Raw genomic sequence first — 19,057 nt, 5'->3', positions numbered from 1 at the left:
CTCTTCCGTAGTAGGTGAAGCATCAACATTTCCTTCCTATCCCTCCCTGTGAACGATGGGAAAGGGGGTGGCCGGCGAAAGTGGCTATCATGCTATTGCAATGTTCAAAACGAGTTGGAATGGCCTCAATTCCCAATATTATTTCCTAAGCCACTCTTATTTGTCAATCTGCTGAAAATGAGATAATATCAGTGTGCAATCCGCCAAGATCATCGTCACAACGCAACGCAACGTCACGCAGTATGCTGTCAATGTGAGTTTCGCCCTCCTTTGAAAAACAGCGATGTATCGTGAACAGATTGCACCAAACCAAATTTTATTTCTCTCCGTGCTGCCGTAATGCATGACGTTTCTCCATAAACTCAGCCAGAATAGAATGATGGAAAAAGAATACACAGCACTCAGCCAGTGTGTTTGTTGTGGACCGGTTTTTTACAGGTGAGTCCAAATAAAAGCTCATTTCATTCCGTTCATTCTATCACTCTCTCGACATTTACCGTTCTCCAGTCGATAGACGCTGTATAAGTGTTTGTTGCAGAACCTTCGCGCATTGTTTGAAAAGGCGTGCATCCGTAAGGACGCAGAAAACGGGCTGCTCCGGGTTTGGTTTGCATTTTGTGTACCGTTTGGTGTGTGTAAATAACTGGCTGAGGCACAGTAGTAAACTAGCAACAACAAAAATAACTAGTTTTATATAATCTCGATATACTCCTGGTGCATATGGAAATGGTTAAATCACCTCGGAAGAGACTGTAAAAATCTCCGGTAGATTTGTACCACCGCGAATGCGTTGTCCGTTTGACTTATTGACAAAATACAATTGAGTTCGATTTCGGTTTCGCGTGTCCACAAACGTTTGGATAGCTGCAAGATTGTGCTGGTGCGACGAAGCTAGGGTACAACCGGTGTGGACGCGGTGTGAAAGTGTTTTTAATTGCGGAGCGAACAGGGCTCTGCAGAGGTTTTATTCATATACATAGAGGCAACATTTGCCTTTCTGGCGATAGACAGCTGTGAATTTTTACTGGTGAACGAGCAATGAGTACGATCAATAATAGTCGACATCAGAAGCTGGAACAGCAAGTAAATATGCAAGAAATGGTTTACTTTTTTTCTTTACATAAAAGTAGCCTTACGGAGGCATTTGTTTTGGTACGGTCGGAATCGAATATTCAAATGAGTAATCATCGCTGCTGCGTCAAAACAAATAATGCGTGGATTTGGCCGAGTATGAGAATGAAACTGTCGAAAAGGAAATGAAAACGAGCCGTCGGTACCACGACGTTTCGCTATCAGAGCGGACTGTCCTGCATAGCCATTGATTGGATATTAAACCCATAGCTCATCCTGCAACTGTCTGTTCTTCCTGTCATCGTTGCACATTCAAATTTGTTGGAAAACGGTCCCACAAATGGGTCACCGTAATCGATTTTTTTCACAGCCGTGTACATCCTGAATTTCTTTTTTGTGTAACACGAATATTTTTTATATATGTAGAATGATAGTTCTAACGGAAAAATCGTTGCAGTAATCGAGACAACTTGTATGTGTAATGACGATGACATGAATATGATGTACCTTTCATGAATGAAAATGATGAAAAGGTGTACTGTATAGGTATTGCATATGTTTTGTTAATTTTAAAATCAGATTGAATCAGCTGTGTATAAAACTACAAGGGACATTTATATGAAGTTTTCCGTACTGTTGATGTGATGCTTAAACTTCAAAAAATGAGCTATCTTAAACTGTGAATATTTAAATAATCTTGGATTATCAATAAACTTTATCCGAAATCAAATATATATTTATTTCAATTTAATTTGTAGTTTTTTCGAGAAGAACAGTTGATCTTTATTCTATATTCAAAGAATACACGTTTGGTTTATGCGATTTAAAAAAGCATTTGGCGGTGATTTTTCAAGATCGAAAATTACTTTGACCGCCGGGCGGCACCATGTACCTATGGTTTAGCGCAAATGTTGCTCACATTATCAATTCAGAATCAATTCCGAATCAAATTCTAGTGGACGAAATATTTTTATACAGCAGTCTATGTGCAATTCAGTATAAATTGCACCATTCAATTTCATAAGAAGTACATTTAGGTAAAATCTGAAAATACCTCAACTTACTAAGTCTTGAGTTAAGGAAGAAGCTTAGTTAAAATTTGAATTTGACTTAAATTGATAAGTGTCGTAATTTTTACTCGAAATAGAGAAAAATTGTTTTCCTTCAATTTGATTGAAATTTAACACAAAATTTGCATTCCCAAACTCATAACTAAGCATTCCTTCTTATATCTGAGTATATAGTTCATAGAAAGTGCATTTGAAGAAAGTGCAACGTGAGTAATTCAGACGATTTCATCGAAGCCGAAATATAAAGAGTATGCAAACTCGATTATGTTATTAACCCTAAACACAAAAATAGACTAATCAATAAAAATCATTCATTTTTTTGTTTCATACAGATCTAGCAAAAGTTTTAATGACCTTTTTGGAATAAAATGTGAATGATGATGGTTGAGAGGATTTAGAATCGCTACTGGAAAACAATTTGAATCGATATGTACTTGAGTTCTTGAATTCGATTTGTTTATATTCCGTGAATAAGAACGCACCGAAAAACACCATGAGATTGAAGCTTATTTTTCATTCAAAAGTTTGAAAGCTTAACGGTTACTATACTGCTGTTCCAAGTCTAACTACCCCATATACATAAGAAATCCCATTGAATATAGGACAGTTATGCGTAGAAGGGCAGTATAATGCATTAAATGTGGACTTGAGTAAATTTGTCAATAATACTCAAATTGTGATATACAGTTTATAAATTTGAGCAATCGCAACGCAAATCATGAGTTATGCTCTATGACCGAGTAATTAATCGGTTCTTTCAAGAACCAGTAAATCAATCCCAAAGAACTAATTAAAATATTTGGTTTTTCGTGTGTTAGCAGCTCATATAACTGCTAGCGTGACTCAGCAATGCAACATAAACCGTAAAGCAGATGTGAAGTTGATGCTTTCTGCAAAATACTCGCCTATTGCTCCGAAGTGCAATGTCTGACGTGACATCTCGAATGAAACAATGGCAGTATTTTTTCCATTGTATTAGCATCTAACGAGAACAACAGTTTGTAAAAAAGACCTTGAATAACTATGTAATGAAAATTGCGAAAAAGTTAGTTAATAATTAGATATTTTGATTATTAAATTCGTTTCGGCCCACTTTAGCTTCTCTATTTACGATACTTTCGGAATCGGAATTCGGAAATCGGTGTATCAAAAGTCAGTTAAATTCACCTAATGAATTGTTAACCATTTCATTAGATTCGGAGCTTTTGTCAGTGTAGCCATCTTGAAGAAACCGTAGTGCGTTCCACATAAAGTTTTTATGTAGGGGAAGATGTTCGGTTGCCGGCACCCCACCGTAACTTTTGACAGAAAGCAGATAGTATCATTTTTTTATAGTAGCATAAGTTGAAGAGCATCAATCGGAAAGGTGAGTGGATTAAATATTCATGAGGTGAAATCGATCTATTTCGTGATTTAATACCGGATCCTATCAACATTTTCGCAACCAAAAATTTGTTTTGTCATTTTCAAAATGGCACCCCAAGGTGTTCGATTACCGGCACTCCATTTTTTTCGACAAATCGTGCAAAATTGTCAGAGATATGCAGGCTGCTGTCGAGACAAAGCAAGTCAAAGTTTTGGCCAAACACCTAGCTGCTCATACAGCTGATGGACCGGCTAAGAAAAATCGTGGAAGACCGGTCAAATCTACACCAAAGGCTTCACCTTACAAATCATCGACCAAAAGAGCCAAGGCGAAGTCATCATCGGACAATGAAGACTTTTGTCCAAAACGCTTCCAAAAAGAAAAAAAATCTGTTTTTTCTTTGAATAACTGCAGTCTTTACTTATATTTTTTTCCAATTTATCGCTTTACTAAAGTGATAATTTTTGTTTCAATCAAATGAATCAACTTAGTTTCTAAATCAATCGTTAGCTAGGGACTTTAGCTTTCCATTGATTCCATGACTTTTGTCCAAAACGCTTCCAAAAAGAAAAAAATCTGTTTTTTCTTTGAATAACTGCAGTCTTTACTTATATTTTTTTCCAATTTATCGCTTTACTAAAGTGATAATTTTTGTTCCAATCAAATGAATCAACTTAGTTTCTAAATCAATCGTTAGCTAGGGACTTAGTGTGCACTAAGTCAGAAGTTATGAGCTTAACACAAAAGGGTGCCGGTAACCGAACACTCTTCCTTACCTTTCAGGATCGAAAACCGAATACCGGTAAAACTGAAATAAGCTTATTTGGTCTTTGACTCTCAAAATCTGTGAACCCGATAAACACGATAAATTTATGTGAAATTTTTACACTAATCACACTGTATCTCCTGACCCGGAAGTCGGATCTGATAAAAAACATGCAGTTTTTATGTTTTATCGGTTCAGCCATCTACTAGCAAAAAGAGTGACATTATTTTAATTTCATTACATATATCATACTGTTGTTTCGGAACCAGAAGTCGGATCCAAATGAAACTCAGAAACCTTATGCGGGAGCATGTTCATATGAGTCTAATTTTGTAGAAGTCAGTTAAGCCTCACACAAATTTGCTTATCTTGAATGGTACAAGGGTGTAAGAAGTTGTGTTCTTCCAGCAATTATTTCTGCAAGCAGTATAAATCAATAACAATATTAAATTGTTTTGAATTTGAAAATACTGTCATCTTTCTAATAAATATCGCATGTTCGAATGATTATATTACCAAAAACGAACCGTGCTAAAATTGAAACGTCATGAAAAAGAGTGCGGTGCATAGTCTTATAGGAGTTAAGAAACAATTGCATAAAACAGTATTGAAAATCGTGTTTCACTTTCACTACTGGAATAAGACGAAAAGTCGCTTAGACAAAACTATCGAATCCTCGTGAAAAATGGTCGGATTTTAACAATTTAAATCTGCGTAATCTAAGTCTAAAAACCAATTCTGCTTTCAAGATCAATTGTGCATTCCCTCCGGGCGCTACGTTTTTTTAGGGGGAGCGGCAAACCAATCCTTGTGACCTTTTTTTGTACAAATCATCATTCTGGAGATGGAGTTCAGCTTTTTTTGTTTTTGTTCACTAAACCGGGCGCCAAATTTCCTCGGTACACCACTGTCCGTAAAAAGCACTCACTAGAATATTCAACGTGGAAATTTTCAATGACAATAAATATATATGAATATGTTCAAATTGGTTTAAAATTGTAAAATAAATGTTTGTCAGTGTTCTTCATAAAATATCTGCACAAAAGTTTTCCATTTTAACATGTGATTTGTCTGTTGATTAATAAACTTTTAAAAAATCACTACAATCTAATACTAATAGATACTCAGAGAGAAAAGTCTAATATTTTACTTTTAACTTTTTATGAACCTGTACAAATCTGTATTAAATTTAGGAAATCTGAATTAAATTTGTACTCTGATTTAAATCAGTATGCGAACGCAAAAATCAATCTATAAAATACAGATTAATCTGTATAAATGGCATCTCTGGCTCTGCATTTAGATTTTTTTAGAAGGGCTTATGCCTAAATAGTAACAATTCCTTTTTTTTTTGTTTTTTTTTAAGTTTACCAACTGCACAATAAAATTTTGAATTTAAAACGAAAGGCAACGAAAACAACCCAAAAACGTCGAAATTATTCAAAACTGGTTCTAATCGTGTGTTGTCTTATAGTTGGCATTAGTCTGTCATTTTGAACCGGAGTTTGGAATAGTGCATTGTTTTGTTTTAATTGCTGTCGCCATTACTATTTAATATAATGATCTAGATGATATTTTGAATATTACTTTAATTTCCAAGGAATGTGAATCAGTTCTCAATGTGAAGCAAGACGAATGAAGCAGAAATATGAAAAAACCATTGTGATTTTAGTGGGTAAATCAGGTTTTTAAGATAACGTTCTCACAAATGAGATGAAATAGGAAGCCCTTACCCTACAAATTTTCTGATTATCGTTAGGAAGTAATATTAGGATTTTTTCTTCACTATATAAGTCAATATAGAAGCTCCGTTATGGCAATTTTCATATATTTTTGTGTGGTTTCACATGTCAAGTATTTCAGATATTAGCAGGCAGTCTTTAAATCCAAGTATCTGCACTGGATTGTTGTTCGATTAGAGTATGATGTTATTTAATCATGATAAAACTGCATACAATAGTCAAAGGATCAACCGTCATTGCAGTTTAGATTCTATTGAACTTTCATCCCAATTGTCTTATGTTCGTAACCAAATAAACTGTGATGCGTCACACTTCTCCATTTTGTACTAGCAATTTTCCACTGGTACACCAAACATCACCCAAGTTGAAAACAATGAACGTTGATTGTTCACATGTTTGTTTAGACTTCAGTAGCACAGGGACCGGTTGCTTTGAAGAAAGCATTTATCTAATATTCTCATTCATAACATTAATTCTTTTGTTGACGTCGAGGTGCCTAACTCCCGCTTGCAGTTTTGATATCAGCGTCGTCAAAACGACAGTGTTTTACCTGTTTTGCATAGGAAATGGGAAAAAAGGGGGAATACGGGAAGCAATCAACCCTCAAGCCTGCCTTGGTTTCCATCTACCGATCGATTTCCGTTGGGGACTGAATTTCTATAAGCAACAACAAAACTAAAACAAATATGGGTAGACGAGGCAAAGCGTGCCTCTCCTGTTGTTGAGGATGCCTGTTAGTTTCGACGAAACTAACAAAACAAGAAGAAAGTCTTATTCACCTCAGCTCTGCAATTTATCTCAACTTTTAAAATCATCAGTTAGAGTGGAATTTGTTATTTCTGTTCAATTTATGATCGGTTCAAATGACACGACGTGAACATTTCAAATGGTTCTAAACGCCAATGTCAGAATCTCTTTGTTTACTTTCTCTGTCGATAATTTCTGCACGGTTGAGCAAATTCTCGTTAACTTTTTGGTATTGATAGCGAAATGAAAATTCATTTTAGACAGAGCGTTAGGAAGTAAACGTGAAAATTGATGTTAACAAAAGAGAAAGTCTACATAACAGAAGCATTGCTCATTTTGCCCACATGTTTTTGCAATATTGATTCTTAAAACCAAATCGAAGATATGAGATAAATTATTGGTACAACAGCCCTACGTCTTTTTACTTTTATGTCTATAATTATCCGCATAACTGTAGCAAAAATATGACGTTATTTGATTTGGGGTGTGTGCATTTTACCCCCCACTTCCGATTGAACGGAAAGCGACGGAGAATCACTTGGCAGCGGTCCAAACAACTATTGGAGTATTGACGATTCGGATGGTTGGTTGCAGCCTTGTAGGCTGGTTGAGTATGAATAAAATAGAGCAAGTGTTCGTGAGAATAAATATTTTATTAGTTATTATATTGGTTGGTGGAATGGAATGAAATTGCTTTATTTTCGGCGTAATCCACCATCATTTGATAAATATAGACTGCTGAGAGATTTGCTCGATAAAATTGTATAATACCAACTAAATGCAATAATGAATGAATCCTTTCATTCGAGATAAACCCAAGACGTTTATCACGTACACTGTGAATTGGCAGCCAATGTCTAATCTTAGAACATAGTAACGAAGGGTATAAGTATTTCAGTTATTCGAGTTTTCATGCTCTTTGCATTGTTGTCGTTTACGTTTGAAGCCAACGCTAATCCTGTTCCATACCTAACTACTGTCAAATATCGAAACTGGGTTGGGGTTTGTTTCAAATAAAAACGCCCTATGTTACTGTTGAAAATAATAACGTGTACTACAGTAGGGTGGGACAAATATTGATTTCTGTGCCACTAAACTTTTCGTGTTCCTTTTGGGTCCCATAAGCACCATGCAAAATTTAACATCGATAGGAGAAACTATATTTTCGCGCCCGAGGTTTAAAGTTTGTATGAGATTTAGTATGGAGAAATTCACTCTTTACAAAAGAAAAATCACCTAGAGATCAGCTTATGAACTCTAAAAATCAGAGTGTATGAACTTTTGTAGGAAATTTAACGAGGAAGAAAAACTTCGAAGACTTCAAAACAATGCGACATTTGTAAAAAAAGTTATTGACGGAAAACCGACACAAGGTCCGAACGATGGATCATTCCTTAATATGCTAGATCCACTGCTAGATGGTTTTGCATGGTGCTTATGTGACCCAAAAGAAACGCGAAAAGTTTGGTGGAGCGATAAAATAAACCTTTTCATCTTTTTCTCATAAAACCTTGTCCCACCCTAGTGTACAGCGTAAAGCATCAAAAACGTCAAATGCCAGATTTCAGTGCGTGTTGATGGCGGGCTGACGCGAGTACATGATACTTGTTCAACAGTTAACGAAGTATTTGTTTGTGAAGCATGAAGAGATACTTCCATAAAAAAGGACGCATGTCTCTCAATTTTCTTGATTTTCGTATTTCGTTCTTATAATATCCTTATAAAGTGGTACTTATAAAACCCTTATAAAATTAATTTTTACTGATCGCAAAACAATGAAAGCTTTGTATGTTCGGGAAATATTAGAAATACGGATTAAGGGGTTATATACAAAGTTGAGAGGAAAAAGTGAGCCAAGTATGCTAATTTTTTCAGCTATTTTTTTTAACAAGCGAACGACGATTTGTTGATAGTACACTAAGGTCTTTTTATGTGGTTTTTATGCGATTTTTTATGCGAATTTTCAGAGTTATGCGGTTTTTTACACTGAAGTCTTTTTATGCGAGTTTACGTACCGCATAACTCTGAACATCCGTATAAAAACGGCATAACTATGAAACTTCGCATAAAAATAACCGCATAACTCTGATATTCGCATAAAAAAAGTCGCATGAAAAACCGCATAAAAAAGACCGCATTAAAAACACCTTAGTGTACTGTTGAAGAATAAAAACAAGTTGATTTGTAAAAAAAAAACAGCATGTTTTTCTTGCCAACAGAGCAAAAACCGAAACCAAAAAAGTTAAAATAATCTTTAAAAAAAGTATTTTTGTGTACTTGATCAAAAACATTTTTCCCAATTAAAAAGTTATGTTGAGAAAATCGATTTTAAAGGTGTTCAAAATTGAAAAATATTTTTTGCATGCGATCGAAAATTTTCATATGAAATAAGAATCTTCAAGTACAAGAGCATGTAAATACGAACCATTTTTAAACGAACAAAGATAAACATATTTTGTGAATTTACATTTATTTTCATGCACATATTTGGAGCAGGCAACTGAATGGAAAGTCACATTACAAAACTAAGCAGTTTGTAAATATACAGTCTTATTCAATGAAAAACTAAATGAATCTTAATGTAATTTTACATCAATCACGGTTTTAAATCAGATTTTCGTTTCAACTGATGTATATTTCATAGTCCTATCGGTTTACATGTCGTGTAAGTTTCATATTTTCTTTTTGTGAAGTTCATAAAAATCGGTTTGAAGTTGAAGTTTTGCTCGGCATATGCCTATGGGTGGAACCAGCGCACTAAGAACTGCTGTCATTTAAAATCTAGCGCTCCGATCTGGATGAAATTTTTCACAGCTATTTTCGAAAGTATGTTTTTTCAGAGTATGCAATTTAATTTCGTTTATGTTTTATTCGAATCATTGTATATAATCCTTCAAATTATTTTTTTTGGTTCAGGCATCAGAAGTTGTTGTGAACTCAGTTTTCACTGTCAGCCATAAACAGACTGGAAGAAAAGACAGATAGTGTTTTGCGCTGCTTAATCAGGTTGCCTTCTAGAACATGTTTTTTCAACCAGAGTTTAAGGAATCGATTGGAAAAAGTGACCAGCTGTTTCGTACGGGATACAATCGTGCATCAAACTAAAAACCAAGGCGGTCTGTCGATTTATAAGAATTACGATTACGATCGTGGAAGCTGGACATGAAGATGGTGACGAAATATGATTACGTGCAATAGAATGTTGACACCTACGTCAATACAGACATTAATCAGTTTCCTGGAATATTTTACGGAATATTACACGGCAGCTGTAAGAGGAAAGATGGGCAAGATTTTCATACACAATAAGTTGTCGAAGTTCGCATTTAAATATTTGAAATTATAAGTGCCTGAAAAATCGTCTGTTGCCTTTATTTAAGCAACACAATTGTACAGTTCTATTGTAGTCGGCTTTGACATCTTGCCGTTACGGAAAAAAAACGAAGGAACACGACATGTCGCGAACAATATTCAGGTGGCACCTAATGACATAAATTCTGCCCATACGCCAGAGAATCGCTCGTTCAGGTTCTAGAAGAAGATGCGACTAGACAGCTGTTAGTGAGATACAATTCAAAGTGACGGTAAAGACTGTCTCAGAAAGTATGGACGCACTTTGATTTCGCTGTAAATAATTCACAAGTGTTAGATATTCAAATTTTATTCGATATACTGATAATATTAGATTACAACAACAGCATATTATTCTCAACATTTGCAACTTAGCCATTGTAGACTAGCTGGCGCACCTTCTTGCGAACGTTTCTCATTAAATTTCGTACAGACTTGGCGACAAGTTTTGACACTTTTTTCCAATCTTTTTCGAACTGTTGAATGGTTTCGTCTGCCGAGACATGTTTCCTAAGATGTGCCTTCGTTAATGCCCAAAATTCCTCAATTGGTCGAAGTTGTGGTCAATTTGGTGGATTCATGTCTTTTGGGACGAAAGTGACATTTTTGATAGTATACCATTCTACCGTTGATTTCGAGTAGTGGCAAGAAGCAAGATCTGGCCAGAAGATAACAGGATCCTTGTGGCTTCGAATCATGGGTAGAAGTCGTTTTTGTAAACATTCCTTGATATATATTTCGCTGTTCATTGAAGCAGTGGTGATGAAGGGTTTCGAAATCTTAACGCAGCTACAAATTGCTTGCCAGACCATAGCTTTCTTACCAAATTTTTCGACTTCAATCGATGTCTCGGACTGGTTTAACACTTGCCCTTCTCGCACTGTATAATATCGTAGTCCCGGCGAGGATTTGTAATCGAGTTTCACGTAGGTTTCGTTGTCCATGATTATGGTTATTCTTTAGCACGAAGAACATTTGACTTCGAAGTGTCCACTTTTTTGACCACATCCCGAACTGAAACCTCCTTCTTTTGCTCGAACGCCTTCAGTATACGTTATCCAACTGAGGGTTAGCAGGACCTATTTTTCGAACCGTTTTCGGTTTGTCCTCAAAGGTGTTATTCTCACCGAACTTCCTGATTGCATTTCGTACGGCTTTTTCACTTACTCCTTCCATTGTTGCTATCTTTCTCAGTGACAGTCCGCGTTCTGTGCACCATTTGTACACAATTTGCTGAAAGGCCACGCATTTCGAAACAAACCAATGAAAACGAATAAACAACAGCACAAGTGGTTAGAGAAGAGTGTAAACAACAGGACGCAGCCATAAAAATTGACAGATTCTGAACCATTGCGAAATGGCAGCGGTTTTTGGTTACGCCCATACTTTCTGGGACAGTCTTTATGAGCGAACCACAACTGAGATTCCACTTACATATTTCTTCAAATAAGTCTGAATATATCACGTGAAATAGCTACTGCAATTGAATAACATAATCTTTCATGGAATGGAACAAAATTTCCGATGTAATATGAACTCTAATGAGAGTTTTGTGGAAGAGTTATGCTATCTTTATTTTAATTTTTTTTTCAATATTTCAATTTTTTCATCCACTTCAAAAGTTCAACACGTTTTTATCACTTTTTGGAGTGAGCAATTTTCACAACAGTTTAATCGATCGTTCTTTACAGATTAATTTACCTTTAGTGATGAAATATTCTGCATGGAAAGATTGGAAGACTCATATTTGTGCTTTTGAATTTTTCCAACAATCCATATATCAAAAACGGATTCATTTTTAATTCATTACGCTTCGATATTATGGAAACTAACGAATCTAAACTACTTTTGAACAACTACATTTCAAACTTCATAGTTTTTGAAAACAATGAAAACATATTTATCTAATTCTCATCTCAAACATTATTTCCGCTCCAAGTTATCCGTAACTCTATTCCCTTATCTACCGTTGTCAAAGAATGTAAGAAAAAACTGCGTGATTTATGAGTGCGTTTCGGCTAGTCGATACGTGCGGAACTTAACAGTAGCAGTTGGTGAATTACCGGTCCAAAACAGTTTTGCTACAGAATTTACACGCCAAAAAATAAAATGAATACGATGCAAATCATAGAGATCTAATTGGTCAAAAGACGGAAAATTCCATTTGTAATGACTGGATGTTGGACTACACTGAATTTCACTGGTTCCGACATGTGCAACTGTATGAATTTATATATACCATTTTCCAGCCAAACATATGTGTGCTTCTGTGGCTCAGTCGAATAAAGGACGTACTTTGTGATTCAATGATTCTTGGTTCAAGTCGCCACTGTCAGTATTTATTTTATTTAATTCAATAGATTTGTGACCCACCACTTATGTGCAATCTAATAAGATGTAAAATCACAAAGTTTTTTCGAAGTGAGAGTTTTCTTTGAATTTGAAGTTTCAAAATTGACTGATAAATCATTTCACATTTCAAGTCAAATTTGCATTTTGCATCGAGAGAAGTAGGCTGTGCAAAATGGGATTGTAAGAGTGAAACGAAAGCCTTGGCAATTCGTTTTCACTAAAATAAAAACTTGAGTGATTATTTTTTCTCCTTATTCTGTAAGCATGACTTTATTTTTCAGTAAAAAGTTTAATCGCGTTATACCCATTCTAGATTGACCAATTTTTGATCGTAACACTCTTTATACAAAAACGCATCCTTAAAAACCGTTGACACGTTAATAAACGAGACTAGTGATTGGCAGTTTCGATAAATAGAAGTACATAATAGAGAAACGGAATTCGTTGCTAAGGGGTGCAGTAGGGTACTCACACGGTCGGAACTACTGCTTGAGTGACTTGTACAAAGCACATGCAGGGCCTACATTGTACGTCGATGACACCAGCAGACTTGCTCACGGCCGCTGTTTTGAAATGCAATGCGTGTGGATGCAGCACTTGCTGTACTTACAGGTACACTGTTGGGCAAAATAAAGTGCCCATCTTATGATATTTTTAATTTCTATCATTTATTATATTTTCGGAACGAATTTGAAAAGTAGATGCTGGAAAACTATGTTTGAGGTTGTTTTGAATTCCATTATGGTGACTTCCGATTTATCGGATGTTCTTTGAAAACCCTTACAATGTCAGTAAGGGCTTTCAAGAAATGTCTATAAACTGGAAGTCCGATTTATCGGTGTTCTTTGAAAACCCTTACAATGTCAGTAAGGGCTTTCAAGAAATGTCTATAAACTGGAAGTCATTATATTGAATTTCGAAACGAATCGAATCCGTTCCTAAAATACCCTTATTATAAGGGTTTTCAAAGAATATCGAAAAACCGAAGGTCGTCATCTTGTAATTCGAAACGACATCAAACATCGGTATCTGCTCATTAAACCCCTTCCGAAAATACAATAATTATAAGTTACATTCGGTTTACTCAGTTGGTTTCCTATGAAATCTGGGCACGAGTAACCGATTTTTTAATTAAACTCTTTTAGTATGTCATAAGTGAAACGTTAAAAAAAGGAACAACAAAACTACAGTATTTTCACTTCAACTGCTCCGGGTTCATTATTCCGTCTATCACTGTAAAACTACTACCGGTTACATGGTGTGATCAAAGCGCCTGAATATCGTCAACCACACTCGACTTTCAGGCAGTTGGCTTTGTAAGGCTATGGAGAAATATGCTTGTTTGTTTAGGATGCTCTTTTGTGGATAGGTTAGATTTGAAAAGGGTCCGACACTGAAGAGCTTTTTTCACACTTACTTGGCTCTCATTTTTTCTTATTTTTGTGGTACTGCCGCGTGTCAATATTAGTGCCACATTCTATTGATTTATTAAACCTGAAGATTTTAACGTCAATGCTTGAAATCGTCTCCATAATGAAGTTGGGGTATGGAGTTGGGACCTTAGTTTTCATGGATGGAATAATGGATCAAAAAGTGTATTTAGATATATTGAGATAAAATCTTAAATCAAGTACCGAAAAAATGGACTTAAATAATCGTTTAAATATTACTAAGACAACGATTCCAAGCATGAGGCTTACAATGTCCGATTGTGGTTGTTACACAACTGTCAAAAAGTTATAGAAACTCCACCACAATGAACCGATATCAATCCCATTGAGAATTTATGGAAGCAATTGGATAAAAAGATTAGAAATCATCAGGTTTCTAATAGAAATTTCATAAAGAAGCATTTACTCAACGAAATGAACAATATATCTACTAAATACACTAAAAAACTAGTAGACATCATCTCACGACGTTTGAAGGCAGTTTAGTTTAGTAAAGGATATCATACTACATACTAAAATCCTAGGTAAAATACTGTACCACTGTAGAGTTCAAATGCACTGGAGACAATTGCTTGAAATGGCTTGCATGTGAGTTGTTGTGGTTATCATCAACTTGCAAGATCTGTGAACTACAGAATTTTTTTACTGGTTTTTTAGAAAATAGCATATATTTAAATCTTTATATAGAAAATTATAAAATTAACCGATTTTTGAACTCTTCGATCTGTAATTCCGGAATCGATATGAAATTCAGCATAAATTCTATTGGGTAATAGTGCATTTCATTTAAGCCTAAGTTTGTAGAAATCTGTTCAACCATCTCGGAGAAAAGAGAGTGCATATTTTAATCACATACACACACGTATACACCTACAATAGATGGTCGGGTAAAAAATTTCTTGAACCCGAGCTCGAACCCGACCTGTATCTATCCGACCTGTTTTTTATCCGTACCCGACCTGAACCCGAGGATATTTTTTCTTCCAAACTCATATCCGACCCGTACCCGATAAAAAACAAATATCTTCACCCGTACTCGACCCGAAGCCAAAAAAAATCCAATATTTTTTGCGTTTTTTTGCATTATCGACAGGTTGCAATTTCATACATACCACCCTATATTTCCGGAACCGGTAGCCGGAACTGGATAAAACTTTTGGAAATATTTTTTTATTTAAAAGATATTTTTATTCAGGCCTATGTGGCTTTATGTGGCCGAATTAACCGAATTTTTAAATAAGAATTTTTTGAAGTGGATCTCGTTGTCACTCTTTTTCTAGGAGGAGAAGAGCTTCCATTTCCCTCCTGCGAGGGTTGAAGGGCACTTTGTTCGTGGCTCGTCTCGTCCTCCATTGCCGCATCGGTGGTTTTGTTGTTGATTTCCGTCTTCTTTTTGTTTTCCTTGTTGTTCGCAGTCTTGAGCTCGTTGCTAGTTGCTGTTGAAACGCCTTGTTGTACATTGGTTGCAGTTGTTGGTTGGTTTGATGGTTAAACAGGAGTACTACGCTCACTAGTTTTCGTTGTTGAACGGTTTGACCTTGTCTTTGGTTGAAGATGTTCTTTTCGCAGTTTCAGTGCAAGGTTTACCGTAGTGTGCAGGTTGTTCACAAAACTGACATGTAACCAGCTGATTTTCATAGGTAATCAGCGTTTTACACGGATGTGTCCCACCTTGACCACAAATGATGTAAGATGGAATTGCCTTACGTAGTTGCATACGTACCACTCGCACGCCATTCCGGATACTTCTCTTTCGATGGAAAGAACTTCACCGTACTGCGACATGATCTCCCGAACGGACTGATCGGTGGCCTGCGGGGGAAGGTCATGCACGCGTACTTGTATGGCATTGTCCACCATGTGAACAGGAATTTTCTATTTAATGTTGTCACACTCAACGCTATGCACCTCGTTGTTAACCGAAGCGAATGCAATTGCATCGCTTTCACGTTTAAACATAATGTACACACAGCTAGACGCCTTGTTAAATTGAATCTCACTTACATTATTAGCGTCTAGATTCGTTCTTTAGGTAAGATTTCAATTTCATTTGCTGCTGGTCTAACTTTGCAACGCTTGAAATCTATACAAATTGACTTCGGTCTTGCAGGCCAAGTTTCAGGCTTTGTTAAATCGTATTTGACCATTCCGTACACTCTATTGTTCACTGCACTGTATTGTCTTTGTTTCTTTTGCTTCGACCGCAAACGATTTTCGACTGTGTTGGGTAAGATGCGAGCACGAACTGTACTTTTGGAAATATTATACTTTCCATTTGAATCTGGTACCGCTTTCGTTTTTGAACCTAGACGCGGGCTACTCTGACTCCGAGTAAAACGAACACGTGGTACGCGCCCTAAACAACAACTCATGAAAAAAAGAAAAAATAAACAAACTCGGCGTGGTGTGACCCGAGAAAATTTTCAGAGCGAAACTACGCGATTGGAGTCCGATCTAGAGCGACCTCAGGTTGCGAAAACAAACATATCAAACGTTGTTTTGGCGACTCTGGGTCAGCTTTCGGGCTGCTCTGATAAATAAACGAAAACGGTATGAGCTTGCAAAGATCGGTCTAACCGAGTCGGAGAAATTGGAGTGATATCCGGTTTGGAGCATACGAGCACTTTGCCGAAACTTCCGGAAACAGGAACGATGATCCAGTACATCCAAAATCACCGTATTTGAACAAAAACGCTCCATACCTGCCCAATTGACAAAAATATACGGCAATTTGATTGTATTTGACTCAATTTTCTCGTGTGATGTGTAAAAAAACCCGCTCTTGAACGTGAAATTTTTTTACCTATCTGTCTGTAATTCTGGAACCGGAAGTCGTATCCGGATGAAATTCGGTTGGGTTTTATGGCATTGTAAGATCATTCATTTGAATAAAAGCTTGTGGCAATTGTATGAGTGGTATCTGAAAAAATCGATTGCACCTTGTAAGTTTATTTTGTATATTTTAGTCCGTAACTCCGGAACCTGACGACGAATTCTTATAAAATTTAATGGTAGGCTATGGGTAAAGTGTTATAATATCCTCCCTTAAGAAAACATTGAGATATTACTAAATTTGCTGATATATTTTTTTCGAGAATGTTGGTATTTCTTTGCGATACAATTGAGGAACATAATTTTCAATGATTTTGGTAGAAATGATGAGAATTGATTGATACAAACACATTTTCCAGAACTTGTCGTAGGTACAATGCCCCAGAAACCGTATAATATGCCTCACAACAAATCAGCGGTATGCCCCTCAACAATGATGCCATATGTCCCTTAAAAAGTCGATATAGAATAAATGCAGATAAAGAAGATATTATTTGCATCAGAAATCAATTGCATCAATTAATTACAATTGGAAATCAACACTTTTGATCCTCTTAATGCTACATTTTGTTTTAATAACCGTTATAAATTTCGAAAATTCGTTTATCAAAGAAATGGCTTTGTTTCTCTGGATTTTTAAACTGTAAATAGAGACATTAGCACTGCTAAAAGTTAATTACTAAGCAGCAACCGACCATTACACGGTGAAAATACTAGTTTATTCGAAGCAAAACTTTACATCGAAAAGCTGCCTCATGATTTTTTCAGTTCTTTCATACTTTTCAGCAAACGACAACTGCCAAACTTGCATAGCAGAAAGATCTTACGAAAAGATAGTGTTAGTGATAAAATTTCTGTTTAGAAAAATTTTGAATACTTTAAAAAGGAAGAGGCGTTTTGGCCAGCAGGGACGCTTCACACTTAAAAAATGTTGCATCTTCTTTGATGCACATAAAAGGAGCGTCGCGATTCACTTACATTCACAATACATAGCATGTAAAGATAAGTCATATCATTAACTTCACAGTTATTTTAACTGAAGTTTAGATCGATACAGACGCAAAATTTATATTTACATGTTAGTACATGTAATATTGTGTCATCACCGAAGAAATTACGGCATAGTTGAATTTACGTCAAGCGTAAATTTCATTTTTTCTAAGAGTGTTTATAATACTTTCCCACATAAGATCCTTAGTTTGAATCTTAGTTGAAGAAAATCGGTGAACTTTTTTTAGAATTTTGTTGCACATTTTTGCCCGTTACTCCCGAACTGGACGAAAGGACCGATTCTCTCTGAAAGAAAAATCTAGTGCTCATTTTTGTTACATACACACATGCACATACAGACACATTTCCCGTACTCGATGAACTGAGTCGAATGGTATATGAAACTCGGCCATCCGGGCCTCGATTTAAAAGTTGGTTTTCACTGTGATTGCATAGCCTTCCTATATGAAGAAGGGAAACACGTAATTTATTTCTTGGGCAAGATCAGAAAACTCTGTATCAGCCAGTTTTGAACCTGCTCGCGATTGGCATAAGGTACTAGACCAAAACCTAAATTTACGCGCCTTATATATGTATATATGTATCCATGTAGACACGTATTTATTAAAAAACGCAAAATTTCAATTTTTTTTTCAAGTTTATTTATTATCGCCTTCAAAGTACTCTCCTCCTGCGGCAATACATGCATGCCAACGCTTGATCCAATTTTCCATACAAGTTTTATAGGCCGCCAAAGGTATGGCCTTTAGTTCACGCAGCGAATTCTCTGTTATGGTCTCTATGGTCTCAAAACGCGTTCCCCACAATGGCAATTTGAGTATGGGGAAGAGGAAAAAGTCACACGGGGCCATATCTGGAGAGTACGGTGCTTGGTTAATGATATTGGTTGAGTTTTTGGCCAAAAACTGCGACACAACCAACGCTGTTTTTGAATGAATTTCAGCTTTTTTGGCACCAGCCGAGAAGCGACGCGTTTCAAACCCAAAACATCAGTTAAAATGTGTTCGGCTGATCTATAAGAGATGCCCAACAACACAGCAATCTCTATAATCGGTACAAAACGATTTTGCAACACGATTTGCTTCGCCGATTCAATGTTTTCTTCAGTAACAGATGTTGTTGGGCGGCCAGGGATCTCATCATGATCCAAGCTTGTACGACCACCTTTGAAGCGTTTATACCACTCGTATGCCTGTGTATTTCCTAGACATGATTCACCAAAGGCCGTTTCTAATATTTTCAACGTTTAGGAACACTTAAATCCATTTGCAACACAAAATTTGATGCACGCACGTTGT

General features: G+C 36.2%; 1 protein-coding gene across 3 annotated transcripts in view; it reads left to right on the top strand.

Annotated features, from left to right (window-relative positions):
* The first annotated feature begins 563 nt into the window (after nt 1–563).
* The window catches only part of LOC131436515 (protein king tubby 1), a 229,682-nt gene continuing 211,188 nt past the window's right edge, over nt 564–19,057 (top strand). For all 3 annotated transcript variants that reach the window (XR_009230635.1, XM_058605258.1, XM_058605257.1), the window contains exon 1: nt 564–1,083. Coding sequence is in view for 2 of the 3 variants with exons in the window: in XM_058605258.1 (XP_058461241.1) it covers nt 1,039–1,083 (45 nt within the window). In the remaining variant the exon portion in view is untranslated. The remainder of the gene's footprint in view (nt 1,084–19,057) is intronic.

Source organism: Malaya genurostris, chromosome 3 (genome assembly GCF_030247185.1).
Source record: "Malaya genurostris strain Urasoe2022 chromosome 3, Malgen_1.1, whole genome shotgun sequence".
Lineage (NCBI taxonomy): Eukaryota > Metazoa > Arthropoda > Insecta > Diptera > Culicidae > Malaya > Malaya genurostris.
This window is presented reverse-complemented; position numbering and strand designations above follow the sequence as displayed.